The sequence below is a fragment of the Salvelinus namaycush genome, chromosome 14 (genome assembly GCF_016432855.1).
Source record: "Salvelinus namaycush isolate Seneca chromosome 14, SaNama_1.0, whole genome shotgun sequence".
Classification (NCBI taxonomy): domain Eukaryota; kingdom Metazoa; phylum Chordata; class Actinopteri; order Salmoniformes; family Salmonidae; genus Salvelinus; species Salvelinus namaycush.
This window is the reverse complement of record NC_052320.1, coordinates 9726132-9743433: the sequence shown is the minus strand read 5'-3', so window position 1 is coordinate 9743433 and position 17302 is coordinate 9726132. Positions and strand designations below refer to the sequence as shown.

The window sequence follows — 17302 nt, the reverse complement described above, 5'->3', positions numbered from 1 at the left end:
CTCCTCTTCCCCTACACTGGTATCCCTCCACCTCCATTTCAATACACTGGTATCCCTCCACCTCCTCTCCTGCTACACTGATATCCCTCTACCTCCTTTTCACTACACTGGTATCCCTCCATCTCCTTTTCACTACACTGGTATCCCTCCACCTCCTTTTCACTACACTGGTATCCCTCCACCTCCTTTCACTACACTGGTATCCCTCCACCTCCTTTTCACTACACTGGTATCCCTCCACCTCCTTTCACTACACTGGTATCCCTCCACCTCTTTTTCACTACACTGGTATCCCTCCACCTCCTTTTCACTACACTGGTATCCCTCCACCTCCTTTTCACTACACTCATCCTTTTTTCCCTCCCTACACTCACCCCCTCACTTCCTCCCTGCTACACTCGCCCCCCTTTCCCTACCTCTCTCAACCCCTCCTCGACATCGCACTCTGTTCGCTTTCACAGAATTCATAGATTACCTGTAAAATACACAAAACTTGTTGGTACATGTAATGACATTACTTTGGTACAAGGCTGAATGGAATGTATTTGGGGTAAAGACAAAATTGTATATCGAGGGGTGAATGTAAAAAGTACATCATTGCACAACACAACAGAGTTTTGCCCAAAGACTGAAAAACATTTTTTATGAATAAGTCTGCGTCTGGAATTTGTGTCCTAACCTTTACCCTCCATCCTGACCTCAGTCACTGTAGCTAGGCCCCTTTCTTGAATACTTTCCCGTTACTGGTGATGAGGACACTTCTGCTGAAGTCACAGGCTGCGTCCCAAATGGTACCCAGAGCTTTGTAGACCCTGTAGGCTCTGGTCAAAAGTAGTGCACTAAATAGAGAATAGGGTGCCTTTTGGAACCATACCCAGTGTGGGCTGTGTGCTGGCTCTGACACAAACTGACTGAGTCACTCTACAAATTGTTCTTGGGAAGAAGGAAACACACCCTGTCTGGCCAGGACTGAACATTGACACTGCTGGTCCACTTTTGTCCCACTTTACAACAAGTGTCCAAACCTACAGTTCTGGCCCCTCTTTAGCTCAACAGGTGTCAAAAACCTGTGTATTTACATGGTTGCTGGTAGTTACAATGTAACAACCATAGATATAGAACATTGTTATATTGTCTGTGGTAAGAACAATGTAGGTACATACATTATAGCCTGCTTACAATTGTTATTGCCTACATGTCCCCCCATGAAAATAAAACAATATCCTCTAAAATATGCTCAATGTTTCTGTGTTAATTCAAGTCCAAACTATAACTCAGATCAAACTGCAATGCTCCTGCGCCCATCCGGTAATAACATTCCCTTGATTTGGTATAAGTCACTTTAGTCACACTGTCCTGGCTCGTAACAGACGGAACACAATAGTTATACATTCCGCTCTGCTTCTACTCTGACTAGACACTATGATTAAATCTGGGTGAAATCCAACTTTTCCTAATATGTCAATGAGATAAATGGGAGCCTATTTCTGTGTTCTGCCTAGTCCAAACTGGCCTAAACTGGCCTTTAAAGGGGTTTTGAACTGTCATTTGTGGCGGTGTATTTCAGTATCTGAAAGAACATTTGCAGTTGAATCTGTCATGTGAATGAATTCATTGTGCTGTTATGTGTTTATTATCTAATCCGAATGCTGCAACCGAAGTTCTCTGTGGAAATAATCACGTTTTTCTATGTTATTCTCTTCTATGCACATTCATACTACTATGTAGATGAGAGTGAACACTTGCATACACATGTTGTGCACCCTTGAGGGCTAATCAGGGTAGATACACAAGGAGCCAAGGCAGAGAGAGGGTTGAGGGACTGACTGTGTTGCCAAGCGACTTGCAGTTGATTATAAAAACAATGTCATTACATAATTAGAAGACATCAGTGTCCTGAACATGACATAAGGTTTAGAGATCATTCATGACCCACTGCCATACTTTATAGTGATGGTGATGGTGTAATGCCATGCACCTTTGGTAAAATATAAATTGGGCCATGGTCAATATTACTAACCTATAGGCCTATTAGACTTTTAGTCCAAATGTTAGATATGATTAATGATATGTATTTATAATGTATAATCTTTTTGAGGACTATAAAAGCCTTTATACAATACCAATGAAAGTTAAATGTATGTACAGACATTTACACTTAATAGGAACATTAAAAAGTCATTATGTCTAAAGCCTACATGTTATCTGTCTGGTGGTATCCAGGTTTACTAAATAGCCATACATGGAAAAAGGAACACAGAAAAGCGCGCTCTTCAACGCACATATACAGTATAGGCTGCCGCTACACCAATGGCTGAGAGCTGGGAGAGCGCCACTCAAATCACAACCCCAGTCAGTTTCCAATCTGAATTTCCTTGGCTGACGTCAGCTGAGGACTGCCTGCTTGGCTGTGCTCTCTGCTCCGGACATAGTGCTGTAAAAATGCTGCTCTCTGTGCCGCCAAGGACAGGATTCAACCCATACAACGGCTATACCAGCAGACTTAGTAAAAAGGTAAAGCGATACTGTATTCTATTTACTCCATCTGAATGTTATGCTAATGGTAGTGTATAGTATATGCCGCTATCATTCCTGGATCGGCTTTGGCAGTTAGGTTGCTCGGCTATAAACTGCAGTGTCCTTGAAAGTGGACCATATAGAAATCAACTGTAGGCTATTTTGTAGATTTAACATTGTTTTGAACTGTTTTCTATCCTCCAAATAAGATTGGGAATAGATAATAGAATATAATACCGGTATAATGAATGAATTATAGGCTATGCGTCGGGGGCGACCCGAACGTTAGTGTTCTTCCTCTCTTTATCCATAGGCACAGAGAAAGTCAATGCATGGATTAAATTTGCGCTGCGAATATCCTAGAGATCATTTTGCGCTCATTCTCGGGTTTAAACCAATGGCTAATTGTAAACACAACGACCAATTGTTGGATGTGTCAAATCAGTTTTACATATTGATGAGAATAAGGTCTCTCTTTAAATAGATCGCAACGTAAGTTAACCAAATATAATAGCTTTCTTTACGCGTAAAGATTTGCCCCACCCCTTGAAATGGCTGGGAACGTTGGCTTTGTTTTCCTAATATAAAACAGTTACTCTTACAGATATAGAAATGCTGAATATATACCAAACAAAAATATAAACGCAACATTCAACAATTTCAATGATTTTACTGAGTTACAGTTCATATAAGGAAATCAGCCAATTGAAATACATTCATTAGGCCATAATCTATGGATTTCACATGACTGGGTAGGGGTGCAGTTTCATCAGCTGTCCTGGTGGCTGGTCTCAGATGATCCCACAGGTGAAAAAGCCGGATGTGGAGGTCTTGGGCTGGCATGTTTACAAGGGGTCTGCGGTTGTGAGGCCGGTTGTATGTAATGCCAAATTCTCTTAAACTACATTGGAGGTGGCTTATGGTAGAGAAATTAACATACTATTCTCTGGCAACAGCTCTGGTGGAAATTCCTGCAATCAGCATGCCAATTGCACGCTCCCTCAAAACTTGAGACATCTGTGGCATTGTGCTGTGTGACAAAACTGCACATTTTAGAGTGGCCTTTTATTGTCTCCAGCACAAGGTGCAACTGTGTAATGTTCATGCTGTTTAATCAGTTTCTTGATATGCCACACCTGTCAGGTGGATGGATTATATTGGCAAAGGAAAAATGCTCACTAACAGGGAAGTAAACAAATTTGTGCACAAAATTTGAGAGAAATAAGCTTTTTGTGTGTATGGAACATTTCTGGGGTCTTTTATTTCAGTTAATGAAACATGAAACCAACACTTTACATGTGTTTATATTTTTGTTCAATATACACTACTGGTCAAAAGTTTTAGAACACCTACTCATTCAAGGGTTTTTCTTTATTTGTACTATGTTCTGCATTGTAGAATAATAGTGAAGACATCAAAACTATGAAATAACACATATGGAATCATGTAGTAACCAAAAAAGTTTTAAACAAATCAAAATATATTTTAGATTTGAGATAATTCAAATAGCCACCCTTTGCCTTGATGACAGCTTTGCACACTCTTGACATTCTCTCAACCAGCTTCATCTGGAATGCTTTTCCAACAGTCTTGAAGGAGTTCCCACATAATGCTGAGCACTTGTTGGCTGCTTTTCCTTCATTCTGCGGTCCGACTCATCCCAAACCATCTCAATTTGGTTGAGGTCGGCGGATTGTGGAGGCATGGTCATCTGACTCATCACTCTCCTTCTTGGTAAAATAGCCCTTACACAGCCTGGAGGTGTGTTGGTTCATTGTCCCGTTGAAAAACAAATGATAGTCCCACTAAGCCCAAACCAGATGGGATGGCGTATCGCTGCAGAATGCTGTGGTAGCCATGCTGGTTAAGTGTGCCTTGAATTCTAAATAAATCACAGACAGTGTCACCAGCAAAGCACCCCCACACCATAACACCTCCTCCTCCATGTTTTACGGTGGGAAATACACATGCAGAGATCATCCGTTCACCCACACCGCGTCTCACAAAGACACAGCGGTTGGAACCAAAAATCTCCAGTTTGGACTCCAGACCAAAGGACAAATTTCCACCGGTCTAATGTCCATTGCTCGTGTTTCTTGGCCCAAGCAAGTCTCTTCTTCTTATTGGTGTCCTTCAGTAGTCGTTTCTTTGCAGCAATTTGACCATGAAGGCCTGATTCACACAGTCTCCTCTGAACAGTTGATGTTGAGATGTGTCTGTTACTTGAACTCTTGAAGCATTTATTTGGGCTTATTTCTGAGGCTTTCTATTTCTGAGGCTGGTAACTCTAATGAACTTATCCTTGGGAGCAGAGGTAACTCTGGGTCTTCCATTCCTGTGGCGGTCCTCATGAGAGCCAGTTTCATCATGGCTCTTGATGGTTTTTGCAACTGCACTTGAAGAAACTTTCAAAGTTCTTGACATTTTCCGTATTGACTGACCTTCATGTCTTAAAGTAATGATGGACTGTCGTTTCTCTTTGCTTATTTGAGCTGTTCTTGCCATAATATGGACTTGGTCTTTTACCAAATAGGGCTATCTTCTGAATACTAACCCTACCTTGTCACAACACAACTGATTGGCTCAAATGCATTCAGAAGGAAAGAAATTCCACAAATGAACCTTTAACAAGGCACACCTGTTAATTGAAATTTATTCCAGGTGACTACCTCATGAAGCTGGTTGAGAGAATACCAAGAGTGTGCAAAGCTGTCATCAAGGCAAAGGGTGGCTATTTGAAGAATTTCAAATATAAAATATATTTTGATTTGTTTACCCTTGTTTGGTTACTACATGATTCCATATGTGTTATTTCATAGCTTTGATGTCTTCACTACTTTTCTACAATGTAGAAAATAATACAAAGAAAGAAAAACCCTTGAATGAGTATGTGTTCTAAAACTTTTGACCGGTAGTGTATATAGGTCTACTATTGGCATTATTAACCAATAATTATCTAATGTTGCATCCTAATTAGAGTTGTCTGAATGTAAAATGCTAGTGCACAGCTGAAAATACTGTAGCCTACTGTAAATACTGTAGCCTACTGTAAATACTGTAGCCTACTGTAAATAGTTAAATTGAATATGCTGATTGATTATTATGTAAGATATTTGCAACAGCTGAAGCAGTTTGTAATGTTAATGATATTGATTGGTAGTTGATAAGATGTATTTTGTTTTAAAATGAACCATTTAAAAGTGCAATCTGCAGGTGCTACATCCAATTCTTGACTTATAAATTAATTATATGTCCCCATTGATTCTTGAACTATAAATGCCTCATGCGCTTAATTCAACTGTCATACCCCATCGGAACACAAAATGTAAGCTTGTTTTACTCCAATGTTTGTAAACAAAGTAAATATAAACAAACACTGTATAGCCTCAAAACATGGTTTAAACTATCATTTTGATATCATGGATGGTCAGTCCTTGCATCCATAGCTCTCCCTGTCTATGAATTTGAGGGTGGTTACATTTCTCCAGCCTCATCGGCCATCTTTTTACAGAAACAGTGGTGGGGAAGACACTTTGTTATTGTTTCATCTGCTGATTGCCACTTTAAAGATGTACTCTGATGATTTGCTATGGAACATCCAAAGAACAGAATATAATGCTGAAGTTGACTATGGTGTTAGACGGTTAGATATTAAGGGAATTTAAATGAAGAAACTATAAAGCGTATATTTTTCCACAGGTAATTGTACAATTCAAAATTAGAATTCACTTTTTTGTGATCCTAGTTTTCATCCTTATGCTTTCACATGTGTCTTGTTTCTGAACATTGCTGAAACAGGCCTAGGTAGTGTTTAACTTTCTTGAAACATAACACTAGCTCCCCCCTCCCGGGCTGTGTTATTCCTTTCCCTGCCTCGTGGTTGGCAGGAATTCAGATTGCTCAGATTAATGACCTGGAATTCATGGAATTCTGTTTGCGTCCCAAATGGCACCCTATTCCCTATAGTGCATTACTTTTGACCAGAGTGCTATGGGCCTTGGTCAAAAGCAGTGCACTACATAGGAAGTAGGGTGCCATTTGGGATGCCACTTCTGGTTTCAAACAATGTGCTGATTTCAGGATAGAAGGGGTGTCTGTTACTCTGCATTTGCAAACTCAAGCCTTTTTTTGCCAGGAAAACGTTTAGTCTCATTGTGAGAGCTCAAAAGTTACTGAGGGAAAACTTGTAAAACCAACGTCAAGTGGTAAACTCTGCTCTGTGTCTTTTTACTACGAGAAAAAAGGGTCTAGCAAAGAGAAGAATTTACAGATTTTTTCTCTTTCTTTCTCCTGCTTTTGATTACACACCAATCCCTTCCCCTTCTCTCTTCTCCTCCTCTCCCATTTTCTTCTTTTTTTCACACTCTGTTTTACATACCTTGACTTCTTTGGCTGTCAGTGGTTCTGTTCCCATGGACAAGGGAGCCAGCAAATATTTCCTTTCTCTGTACAGACTGAAGTTAACCCCTTTTCTCAAATCCTGTGTGTTCCTCTTTCTTCGGTGTCTTTCAATGTCTTTCTTCAATGTCTTTTTTGCACATCTAAAACAACAGTTTGCTGGTTTAGGCTTTTTGCACTTTTGAATGTAGAACTGGATTGACTCAGAGAGGGAGAGAAGAATGAAGACTCACCAGTTGTCTCTAAATTGTTGGTGAGGTTGCAGGTTGCAGTCGACGTATCAGAAGACTGCCATCGCTATTTTTCCACCATCTTTTGTTTTTCCCAAAACCTTTTCTGCACACTGTAACAGAATACAGTACCAGGCAGCAAATAGAGAGAGCTTGTGTATTTTCATAAACATTATATTCTGTACAGTGCCTCTGAAAATCACTTGTGCCAAGCAGGTAGCCCTTTGCTTTTTCAGATAGAAGTCTAAGATAAAACAATTGAATACTTTTTGCAGAAATTGAGTGATGTGCAATGTTTGATGTGTTTGTGCCAAATGTGCAATGTTGACAGATTTAGAAAGTGTGTTTTATTGAGAACTGAGTATAAATGACACTAGGATTGTTTCACTCCTTGGATTTTCTTCTCAAAGGCTTTCCTTGCTTCCCTGTGAAGCTTTGAGAAGGAGGCAAGGAGAGTGGATTCGAGGAATCGAGAAAACTACTTTTGAGATTCACCTCATGTGTGAGTTGTGTGAGCAAAACTCCATCATGTGCAGCCGTACAGTTACATACTGTACATTGTGGACACAGACACATGCCAGGTCAGGAATGTTTTCATCTCTTTTTCATGGGAGCCCTGCTGTTCTGTGTGTCAGAAGATAACACCTGTAGCTGGCAGGCAGGCAGGCAGCAGGCAGGCAGCAGGCAGGCAGGCAGCAGGCAGGCAGCAGGCAGGCAGCAGGCAGGCAGGCAGCAGGCAGGCAGCAGGCAGGCAGCAGGCAGGCAGGCAGCAGGCAGGCAGCAGGCAGGCAGGCAGGCAGCAGGCAGGCAGGCAGGCAGGCAGCAGGCAGGCAGGCAGCAGGCAGGCAGGCAGCAGGCAGGTGGGAGCCTAGTGCAAAAAAAGTGCAAAAAAGGCTCCCATCTGATTCTCTGGTTCTCTGCCATTTTCCTTTTCTCAGAATGAACAGAGCATAGCAGAGCAGCCTTAATGAGTCAGTACCTTCTGACCGGAGAGCACATGAGAGGGATTAGCGCCTTCCGCTAACCAGCTCACAACCCCAATTAGACAGGCCTCAATGGCCCACGCCCATCCATCCAGCCCCATCCATCCATGCAGACAGGCTTCCTCCAGCAACACATAGATCCAGACAGGCCTCAATGGCCCACGCCCATCCAGACCCATCCAGACAGGCTTCCTCCAGCAACACCTAGATCCAGACAGGCCTCAATGGCCCACGCCCATCCATCCAGACCCATCCATCCATGCAGACAGGCTTCCTCCAGCAACACATAGATCCAGACAGGCCTCAATGGCCCACGCCCATCCAGACCCATCCAGACAGGCTTCCTCCAGCAACACCTAGATCCAGACAGGCCTCAATGGCCCACGCCCATCCATCCAGACCCATCCATCCATGCAGACAGGCTTCCTCCAGCAACACATAGATCCAGACAGGCCTCAATGGCCCACGCCCATCCAGACCCATCCAGACAGGCCTCATCCAGCAGCACACAGCTCTAATCAGCACCAAGCCCAGGCTCCATCCTCTGTCAAGCATCACACAAATCCTATAGGCAGGCCCAGGCCCATCTATCCAGCCCCATCATCCAACCAACAGACAGATCCAGACAGGTCTCATCTAGGCCTAGGCTCCTTCCAGCATACATATTCTATAACTATTAAGCATACAATTCCTGTCCACCACCAGGCTCCATACACCTCCATCCAGTATCATACAGATTCTATAGCCATCCCCAGTCCCAGCTCTATCCATTCACCAGCCATGTACAGATCCTATCTACCCAGTACCCAGGCAGCTGCATCCCTCCTGATAGGGTCTCCAGACAGGAAGAGGTTGTGATTGTAGGAAAACAAACAAGGCACTGCTTACTATTGATGCTGAAGAGATGCAGATTAGAGGTGTAGAATGGGCATGATGAAAGAAGGGGCTCTGTGAGAGTAACAACAGTGATAAATGAAGGGGTGGTAAAACTCCTCTGATTCATGGAGGGGTTCAAGGCTCGGTGCTCCTGGATGTTGTGAAGGCCATGTTGAATACAAAACTGAGCGAAGACAGAAAGGTAGAGTAGAAAGACAGTCAGAAAGGTAGAGGAGTAGAAAGACAAAAGTAGAGGAGTAGAAAGACAGTCAGAAAGGTAGAGTAGAAAGACAATCAGAAAGGTAGAGGAGTAGAAAGACAAAGGTAGAGGAGTAGAAAGACAAAGGTAGAGGAGTAGAAAGACAGTCAGAAAGGTAGAGGAGTAGAAAGACAGTCAGAAAGGTAGAGGAGTAGAAAGACAGTCGGGAAGGTAGAGTAGTAGAAAGACAGTCAGAAAGGTAGAAGAGTAGAAAGACAGTCAGAAAGGTAGAGGAGTATAAAGACAGAAAGGTAGGAGTAGAAAGACAGTCAAAAAGGTAGAGGAGTAGAAAGACAGACAAAGGTAGAGGAGTAGAAAGACAGTCAGAAAGGTAGAGGAGTAGAAAGACAGACAAAGGTAGAGGAGTAGAAAGACAGTCAGAAAGGTAGAGGAGTAGAAGACAGTAGAAGACATGTTCTGTTATAATCTCCACCCGGCACAGCCAGAAGAGGACTGGCCCCCCCTCAGAGCCTGGTTCCTCTCTAGGTTTCTTCTTAGGTTCTGGCCTTTCTAGGGAGTTTTTCCTAGCCACCGTGTTTCTACATCTGCATTGCTTGCTGTTTAGGGTTTTAAGCTGGGTTTCTGTTCAGCACTTTGTGACATCGGCTGATGTAAAAAGGGCTTTATACATAAATGTGATTGAGTCAGAAAGGTAGAGCAATAGAAAGACAGAAATGGAGAGCAGCAGAAAGACAGTCAGAAAGGGAGAGCAGCAGAAAGGGAGAGGAAGAGTAGAACTATCAAGGCGAGGGCACAAGGCGAGACCCAGATACAGACACAGGAGGCAGATGGTTGGAGTCTTAGATGTTTATTGATCCAAAAAGGTGTAGGAAAGAGAATGGTCGTGGACAGGCAAAAGGTCAAAACCAGTTCAGAGTCCAGGAGGTACAGAGTGGCAGGCAGGCTCGAGGTCAAGGCAGGCAGAATGGTCAGGCAGGCGGGTACAGAGCCTAGCAAAACGAGAATAGAAAAGGCATGCACACGGGAAAACCACACTGGTTGACATGGACATACAAGACAAACTGGCACAGAGAAACAGGAAACAGGGATAAATACACTGGCACAGAGAGACAGGAAACACAGGGATAAATACACTGGTGCAGAGAGACAGGAAACACAGGGATAAATACACTGGGGAAAACAAGTGACACCTGGAGGGGGTGGAGACAATCACAAGAACAGGTGAAACAGATCAGGGTGTGACAACAACTGTGGTTTGGGGAAGGATGTAAGTTGTTAGAGAGAGAGGAGGAGGGGAAAGAGGAGGAACCGTTTCATTAGAGCAGGTCACCAATCACGCGCAAAGGAAACAATGGTCCCAGCTAGTTGGACACCACAAGGTCAGTACTGGAGCAGAGTGGAGCAGGGGGTTATTAACAGAGTGGGAGGTGACTACAGAGGGCTGGAATGAAGCTCATTAGGCTAACTGAGCTTCATCCATTTTGAGACACACTGCTTGCTTTCACCTTCTACTGTATCTAATATGCGCAATCTCCTTTTCCACCAAACTGACAGCATGGATTCACAGGGGCCTGTCATTGGTTTGAACAGTAACTGATTTCCACTCCAAAGCGCGGTTAGCTCAGTATTGATATAAATGTACTTGTTGCTGTAGCAGCCGTGTAAAGTGCTGACTCAACTGAAATGTGATTAATGTGAAATGTGATTAATGTGAAGAGTTCTCTGTCTAGAAGTGTATCCATGGTCTGGTGATTATAGGTCAAGATGGTAATGTTTATGTTAATATTGCCCTATTAGCAGATCAGGGTATTCCTATACTGAAAGCCTATCTAGCAGGCAGTGTGGTTAGATTACAAAAACTGTTTTATTGTCACATACACCAGATAGGTGCAGTGGAATGTGTTGTTTTACAGGGTCAGCCATAGTAGAACGGCACCCCTGGAGCAAATTAGGGTTAAGTGCCTTACTCAAGAGCACATCGACATATGTTTCACCTTGTCAGCTCAGGTATTCGAACTAATGATCATTTGATTAGTGGCCCAACACTCTTAACTGCTAGGCTACCTGCCACCCTAAGCAAATTGCTATTGATTTGTCAGCCCTGACCCCAGATCTGTAGGGTACCATATTGAAATGTTGCCTTTTTGCTAATTGTTTTCTTCATTGATTTGTGTAAATTAGGCTACACTCAGTGGGGCCATGAGAAGCCTCGGGCCTCATTCATCAATCATGTGTAGACACAAATCTATGTGTAAACCATGCGTGGGATCATTTCCACGCAAAGTGTGAGATTTATCCATATGAACGTTTGCTTGAGAGTGTGGTAAATTTACACACAGCCATGACTATGCGTACACACAGTGTCAAGTGGTGAAATAAGGGAACTGCAAGAGTAGAATGGGGAAAATACTGTATATGTTGAAAATGTGTGAAATTGTGAGCGCAATAATAAATCAAAATGTTTCAGTTCATTGTATTTCCATTGTGAATTCATGCAACATATTGACATGCTATATAATCTGACCAAATCAGTTCATTTGTTACGATAATAATCCATATAATGTACAGTATTTTGTTAAATTAAAGGTACGTGTGAAAGTGAAACCATTGTTGAAATACTATAAAAGTCTGAGATAATGAGAAATCGAATGAGATGTCTGATCTTGCTCTGTTGTTAGATTTGGCACATGCTGCATTTCGCAGAGAACGCATTTTTAGAGACAGGTGGGACTTTTTTTTGCAGAAAGTACAGATTGGCTCATCAGATATCGTTTCCCAAAACAAATCTTATTGGATTTTGTCGGGTCGCCCAAAAAGTTAACAATTGCAGCTTTAAGACCTGCTTTAAAAAGGTGAACACATGCCATTCCGGTGCACATCCAAGTCCTATCCACCCTCTGGTTTTTGGCAACTGGCACTTTTCAGGGGGAGCTTGTCCATCGGCATCTCACAGCCCTCGATGAGCCAATGTTTTGGATGCAATCATCAGCTCCAGAGTGGTGCAGCGTTCTAAGGCACCACATCTCAGTGCAAGAGGCATCACTACAGTACCTGGTTCGAATCCAGGCTGTATCACATCCGGCCGTGATTGGGAGTCCCATAGGGCAGCGCACAATTGGCCGTCATTGTAAATAAGAATATGTCCTTAACTGACTTGCCTAGTTAAAATAAAACATTTAATCAGCAAAACGAACCGTAGCACATACAATTTCCATACACCATTGAACAACAGGTTGAAGTCAAGAGGGGTTTCATTACCATGATGCCATCAATGGGTTCCCAAATACAAATGGCCCCCACATTGCCATAAAATCACCATTCCAAAATGATTTCAACTATGTGAACAGAGAAGGCTTCTACTCTTAATGTGCAGGTTATGTGATGTGCAGAAGACACTGCTGAATGTGGTGGCCAAGTGGAATGCACAACTCAAACCTTCTGCAGAACAGCAATGTTGGCCTATACTCCTACAGGAGGGAGCTGTTGAGGATGGATGAGTGTTGCCTACTCGTTTTAACTATATTTTGCCATTGCTAAAGCATCTTTAGTTGTCCTAATGGTCATCTCTTTGTAGCTATGTTTTTATTTTTACTGGTCAAGCCACAACTGAGTGAGCCAAATAAAACCTTTTGGTTGTACTCAATCTCTGACACTAGCACGTCTATTTCAGTCTCTGAAACTTTTTTTCTTAGCGCCATTGTATTTCATGACACAGCATTGTATATTCCAGCCACGTCACCTGTCAGTATTCAACGTCCATCCATGTCTAAGGATGTCGGGAGATGACGTGGAAACCGGCCACTAGAAGCAATAGTGAGCGCTGTTACCTTCAAGTTGGTTTCAGTTTTGCGGACGGGGATGGGCGTAAGCATCTGCCCCTGATTCCAAAGGTTGGAAGTTCAATTCCTGCAATAGAAAGTTGTTTTTGATATTTTTCTTATAAGCCTATTCCAAACCTTAACACTTATTTTAACCATTTAGAGTTAATGCCTAACCTTAAGAATTTGGAGTTGAAGCCTGAACTTAACCTTAACAATTCTGAGTTAATGCCTAAACTTAACCTTAAACTCTGCCAATTTTAACGTTTAGAATAACTTCGACATTTGAGATACATGGATGAACATCTGATTCTGATGTAGACTGTGAGAGCCGGTAGTCATATTCCCCACAGGTTTTAAAGAGATGATTTTGACCATACAGTATATGGATAGTTAGGGGTGTTTCGAAATGCAAACAGCCATGGTCGTGCACAAGAACTGAGGCTGAGAACAATTGGTATTTATCAATGATTATCTCCTACCGGTATGTGTATGACGCTCGCAGGATTGTTTGATAAATTACACTTTCTATGTGTACGACCATTCTAAATTCCGTTCATAAGTGGTATTTTTAAATAGTTTCTATGCAATATTGACAAATGAGGCCCCTGGAGAGTTGACTGATAACAGCACTGATTTTATCTGATGGTTGTGCCTTTTCAGGATGGTGGACTGTAGAGGATTGTAGGATTGCACTGTGACAATTTGGCATTTAAATCTGTGTCTCCTGCACATCTTAGCCTTCTGAGCTAAAGCCTATAGGCATAAAATCTAAACTCAAGCAAGGTTAGCCTACTCTACACGCAAATTTGTTTTACCAAACCCCCCCTGTTACATTACCACCAGATGTCTAATCTCACCCAGAACCAAATCTCCCGTAACATGCTGGCCAGCTACTACCCAATGTCATCATATCATGTTGCTGGTGTCATATCCTGTCTCTGTCTTGCCCCAGCCGACGTATGTGTCCTCCAGCCACCAGATGGCTCCACCCAGCCCCAACCACACCACCAGCAGCAGCAGTAGCGGCAGCCTCAGTGGAGAGCAGCTGAGCAAAACTAACCTCTACATCCGCGGCCTCCACCCGGGAACCACAGATCAGGACCTGGCCAAACTGTGTCAGCCGTGAGTAGCTCATCAACAAACTACTCTTCCACCACACAACACCTCACAATAAATCTATGGATCTGTGTGATATAAATGAACTAAGCTAGAAGAGGATAGTGATTGAGGAAATTGTGTTAATGGGGGCCTGAAATAATGCTTAAGCTGAAAAGAGCAAGACGTGGGTGTACAAGTATGTCACCAGTCTGTGGCCTGTGGAAAGATCAACAGGAGCTTGGGTTGCAACATCAAACCTTTCAGAGTGGCACCACTTCGTATTGTCCAAGGGCCTTACATGTTCTGTTTAGAGGCCAATTGTCTCTGGAAGCCAAAACAGACAAATACTCCATCTAAACATGAATCAATTCTCAATTACGGCACGGATCTACAAACATAAACCCCTCTAGTTTCATTTCAAATCAAAATAATTTCACAAATGCAAAATATACACTTACTGTAGACTGTTTTAACCGGTTTTAACACAGTTGCAGCCGACAGTATTTTTCAGTGACAACATGTTTGTGGCGTGCATCCGTCTTCCGTTTACACACAGGTGTTTTGTTTTTTGGAAATAATATATTGCTGATATGAAAGATACTGTTCAGATTATGTTTCCAAAACCGCAAGTGATGTGTTTTAAAGTTCAGAAAGTGCGACGAGGCTCTTATCAAAACTCCCCCGGCCATAAGAAACTGTCGTCAATAGGCGCTAAAGGTAGTTAGCATCTATGAATGGCTTGAATTGAGGGGAGACTTTCCAACAGCTAGCTTACGAAGCATATTTTGTCTCTCTCCCTGTAGTTAGCAGATTGTAATGGGCTAATGTGCTGCAGTTCTATTAACTGTTACAGGATAGGTACTGTTTGGCGTAGCCCAGACAATTAATTAATTTGATGATACAATCTTCATTCTCGATTCGGCCAAACATGTATTTTCTAAAATGTCTGTGTTCAGTTGCAGGAGGTTCATTTGAATTTAGAAAATGCTCCGTTATTAAAATAAATACATGTTGTGCTCCATGAAGTAATCCAATGATGTGTATGCCGCCGTGATGAAATAGACAAGATAGCGACGTACACATCTTTGGATTCCTTCATCTTTGGACATCTGCTAGCTGTTCTCCCTGGTGCTTCCTCTCTGTATGATGGTCTTGCCATCACCAGGGAATGGGCTCACTAAGCTTCCAGTGGTTGGAGTGGTTGGTATCTCTGAATAATAAAACCCACATGATTGCAGTCACAAACATGTGCTTTACCTTGATATATCAATATGCATTATACACACAACAGTGATAACAAGAACGGAATGCCAGAGTCACTTGGTCTGTGTTTGTTAGATATTCAGTGAAACAGAGGAAAGAGACAGTCGGGTGAAGATGAATGAGCTTCTGAAAACTGGAGCCTGGTGAGAAACAAAATGGTGGAAAGAGAGAGAGAAAGACATTGAGAGGAGAGCGATGGAAGGAAGGGGAAAGAGAGGGAAGGAGGGAAGAATGAATGGAAAGTGAGATTTTTATATATATATATATATATATATATGAGATTGGGAGGCGGGAGAGAATGAAGAAGAGCGAGAATCAGACAGAGGGGAGGTGAGAGAGAGGGGGGAGGTGAGAGTGGGGGAGGTGAGAGAGAATGAAGAAAAGCGAGAAAGGGTGGGAAGGAGAGAGCGAGAGACAGACAGAGGGGAGGTGAGAGAGAGGGGGGAGGTGAGAGTGGGGGAGGTGAGAGAGAATGAAGAAGAGCGAGAAAGGGTGGGAAGGAGAGAGCGAGAGACAGACAGAGGGGAGGTGAGAGAGAGAGGGGGGAGGTGAGAGTGGGGGAGGTGAGAGAGAGGGGGGAGGTGAGAGAGAGGGAGGGGGGAAGCAAGAGAGAGAGGGGTAAGAGAGAGGGGGGAGGTGCGAGAGAGTGACAGAGGGGAGGTGAGAGAGAGCAGGGGGAGGTGAGAGAGAGAGAGAGAGAGAGAGGGGGGGGGGGGGGTGAGTGAATGGTGGGGAGAGTGTGGGTGGGGAGAGAAAGAGAGAGAGAGACAAAAGGAGAGTGATAAAGGGTGGGAAGTAGAGAGAGGTAGGGAATAATTCAGAGAGAGAGAGAGAGTTGGGGCAGGAGAGAAGGAAAGGGAGTGAGGCCTGCTATTTTATAGCTGTCTGGAAGATATGGCTCACATGAGGCTGCCCAACCCTACAGGAAACCCCGAGCCCAGGGGAAAAGGAAAGACAAACAAGACCAATGGCATGAAGAGGGGGAAGGAGGGAGGGATAGAGAGGAAGGAGGGATAGAGAGGGGGGGTGGACGGAGAGAGGGCGGGATAATCAGACAGAGGAATATAGGCGGGATAATCAGACAGAGGAATATAGGGAGCTAAGGTTTTCTGTATCAGACTGGTGGTATGTGGGTAGTTAGGTTTCTACTGTGGTTTTTACAGAGTAGATCAAATCACTCATGAAATTTGTTTTTAAGTAGAGGAGGGCTTTAAAAAAGGCGTACAGTTTTGTGTACCATTACTGAGATGAAAATCTGCTATTTTAAAAAAGGCGTACAGTTTTGTGTACCATTACTGAGATGAAAATCTGCTATTTTAAAAAAAGGCAATAAAACAGGAATGCATGTTGATAAGCAAAGTCTACTATATATACAAGACATGGCTACAAAGTCTACTATATATACAAGACATGGCTACAAAGTCTACTATATATACACTACATGGCTACAAAGTCTACTATATATACAAGACATGGCTACAAAGTCTACTATATATACAAGACATGGCTACAAAGTCTACTATATATACAAGACATGGCTACAAAGTCTACTATATATACAAGACATGGCTACAAAGTCTACTATATATACACTACATGGCTACAAAGTCTACTATATATACACTACATGGCTACAAAGTCTACTATATATACACTACATGGCTACAAAGTCTACTGTATATACAAGACATGGCTACAAAGTCTACTATATATACAAGACATGGCTACAAAGTCTACTATATATACAAGACATGGCTACAAAGTCTACTATATATACACTACATGGCTACAAAGTCTACTATATATACAAGACATGGCTACAAAGTCTACTATATATACACTACATGGCTACAAAGTCTACTATATATACAAGACATGGCTACAAAGTCTACTATA

The 17302-nt window shown here is 42.7% G+C and overlaps 1 protein-coding gene across 1 annotated transcript; it reads left to right on the top strand.

Moving 5' to 3' along the window:
- Nucleotides 1-2419: 2419 nt before the first annotated feature.
- Nucleotides 2420-14171, top strand: LOC120059598 (RNA-binding motif, single-stranded-interacting protein 2-like). The gene is made up of 2 exons (XM_039008728.1): nucleotides 2420-2514; nucleotides 13998-14171. The coding sequence occupies exons 1-2, from the start codon at nucleotides 2443-2445 to the stop codon at nucleotides 14169-14171; spliced, it is 246 nt and encodes an 81-aa protein (XP_038864656.1). The 5' UTR covers nucleotides 2420-2442.
- Nucleotides 14172-17302: the final 3131 nt, after the last annotated feature.

Bases quoted from the DNA above. Each gene is read 5' to 3' on its own strand.
- LOC120059598 (XM_039008728.1), top strand. From the start codon at position 2,443: ATGCTGCTCTCTGTGCCGCCAAGGACAGGATTCAACCCATACAACGGC. The intron at 2,515-13,997 runs GTAAAGCGATAC...GTCTTGCCCCAG, and splicing joins CCAGCAGACTTAGTAAAAAG to CCGACGTATGTGTCCTCCAG.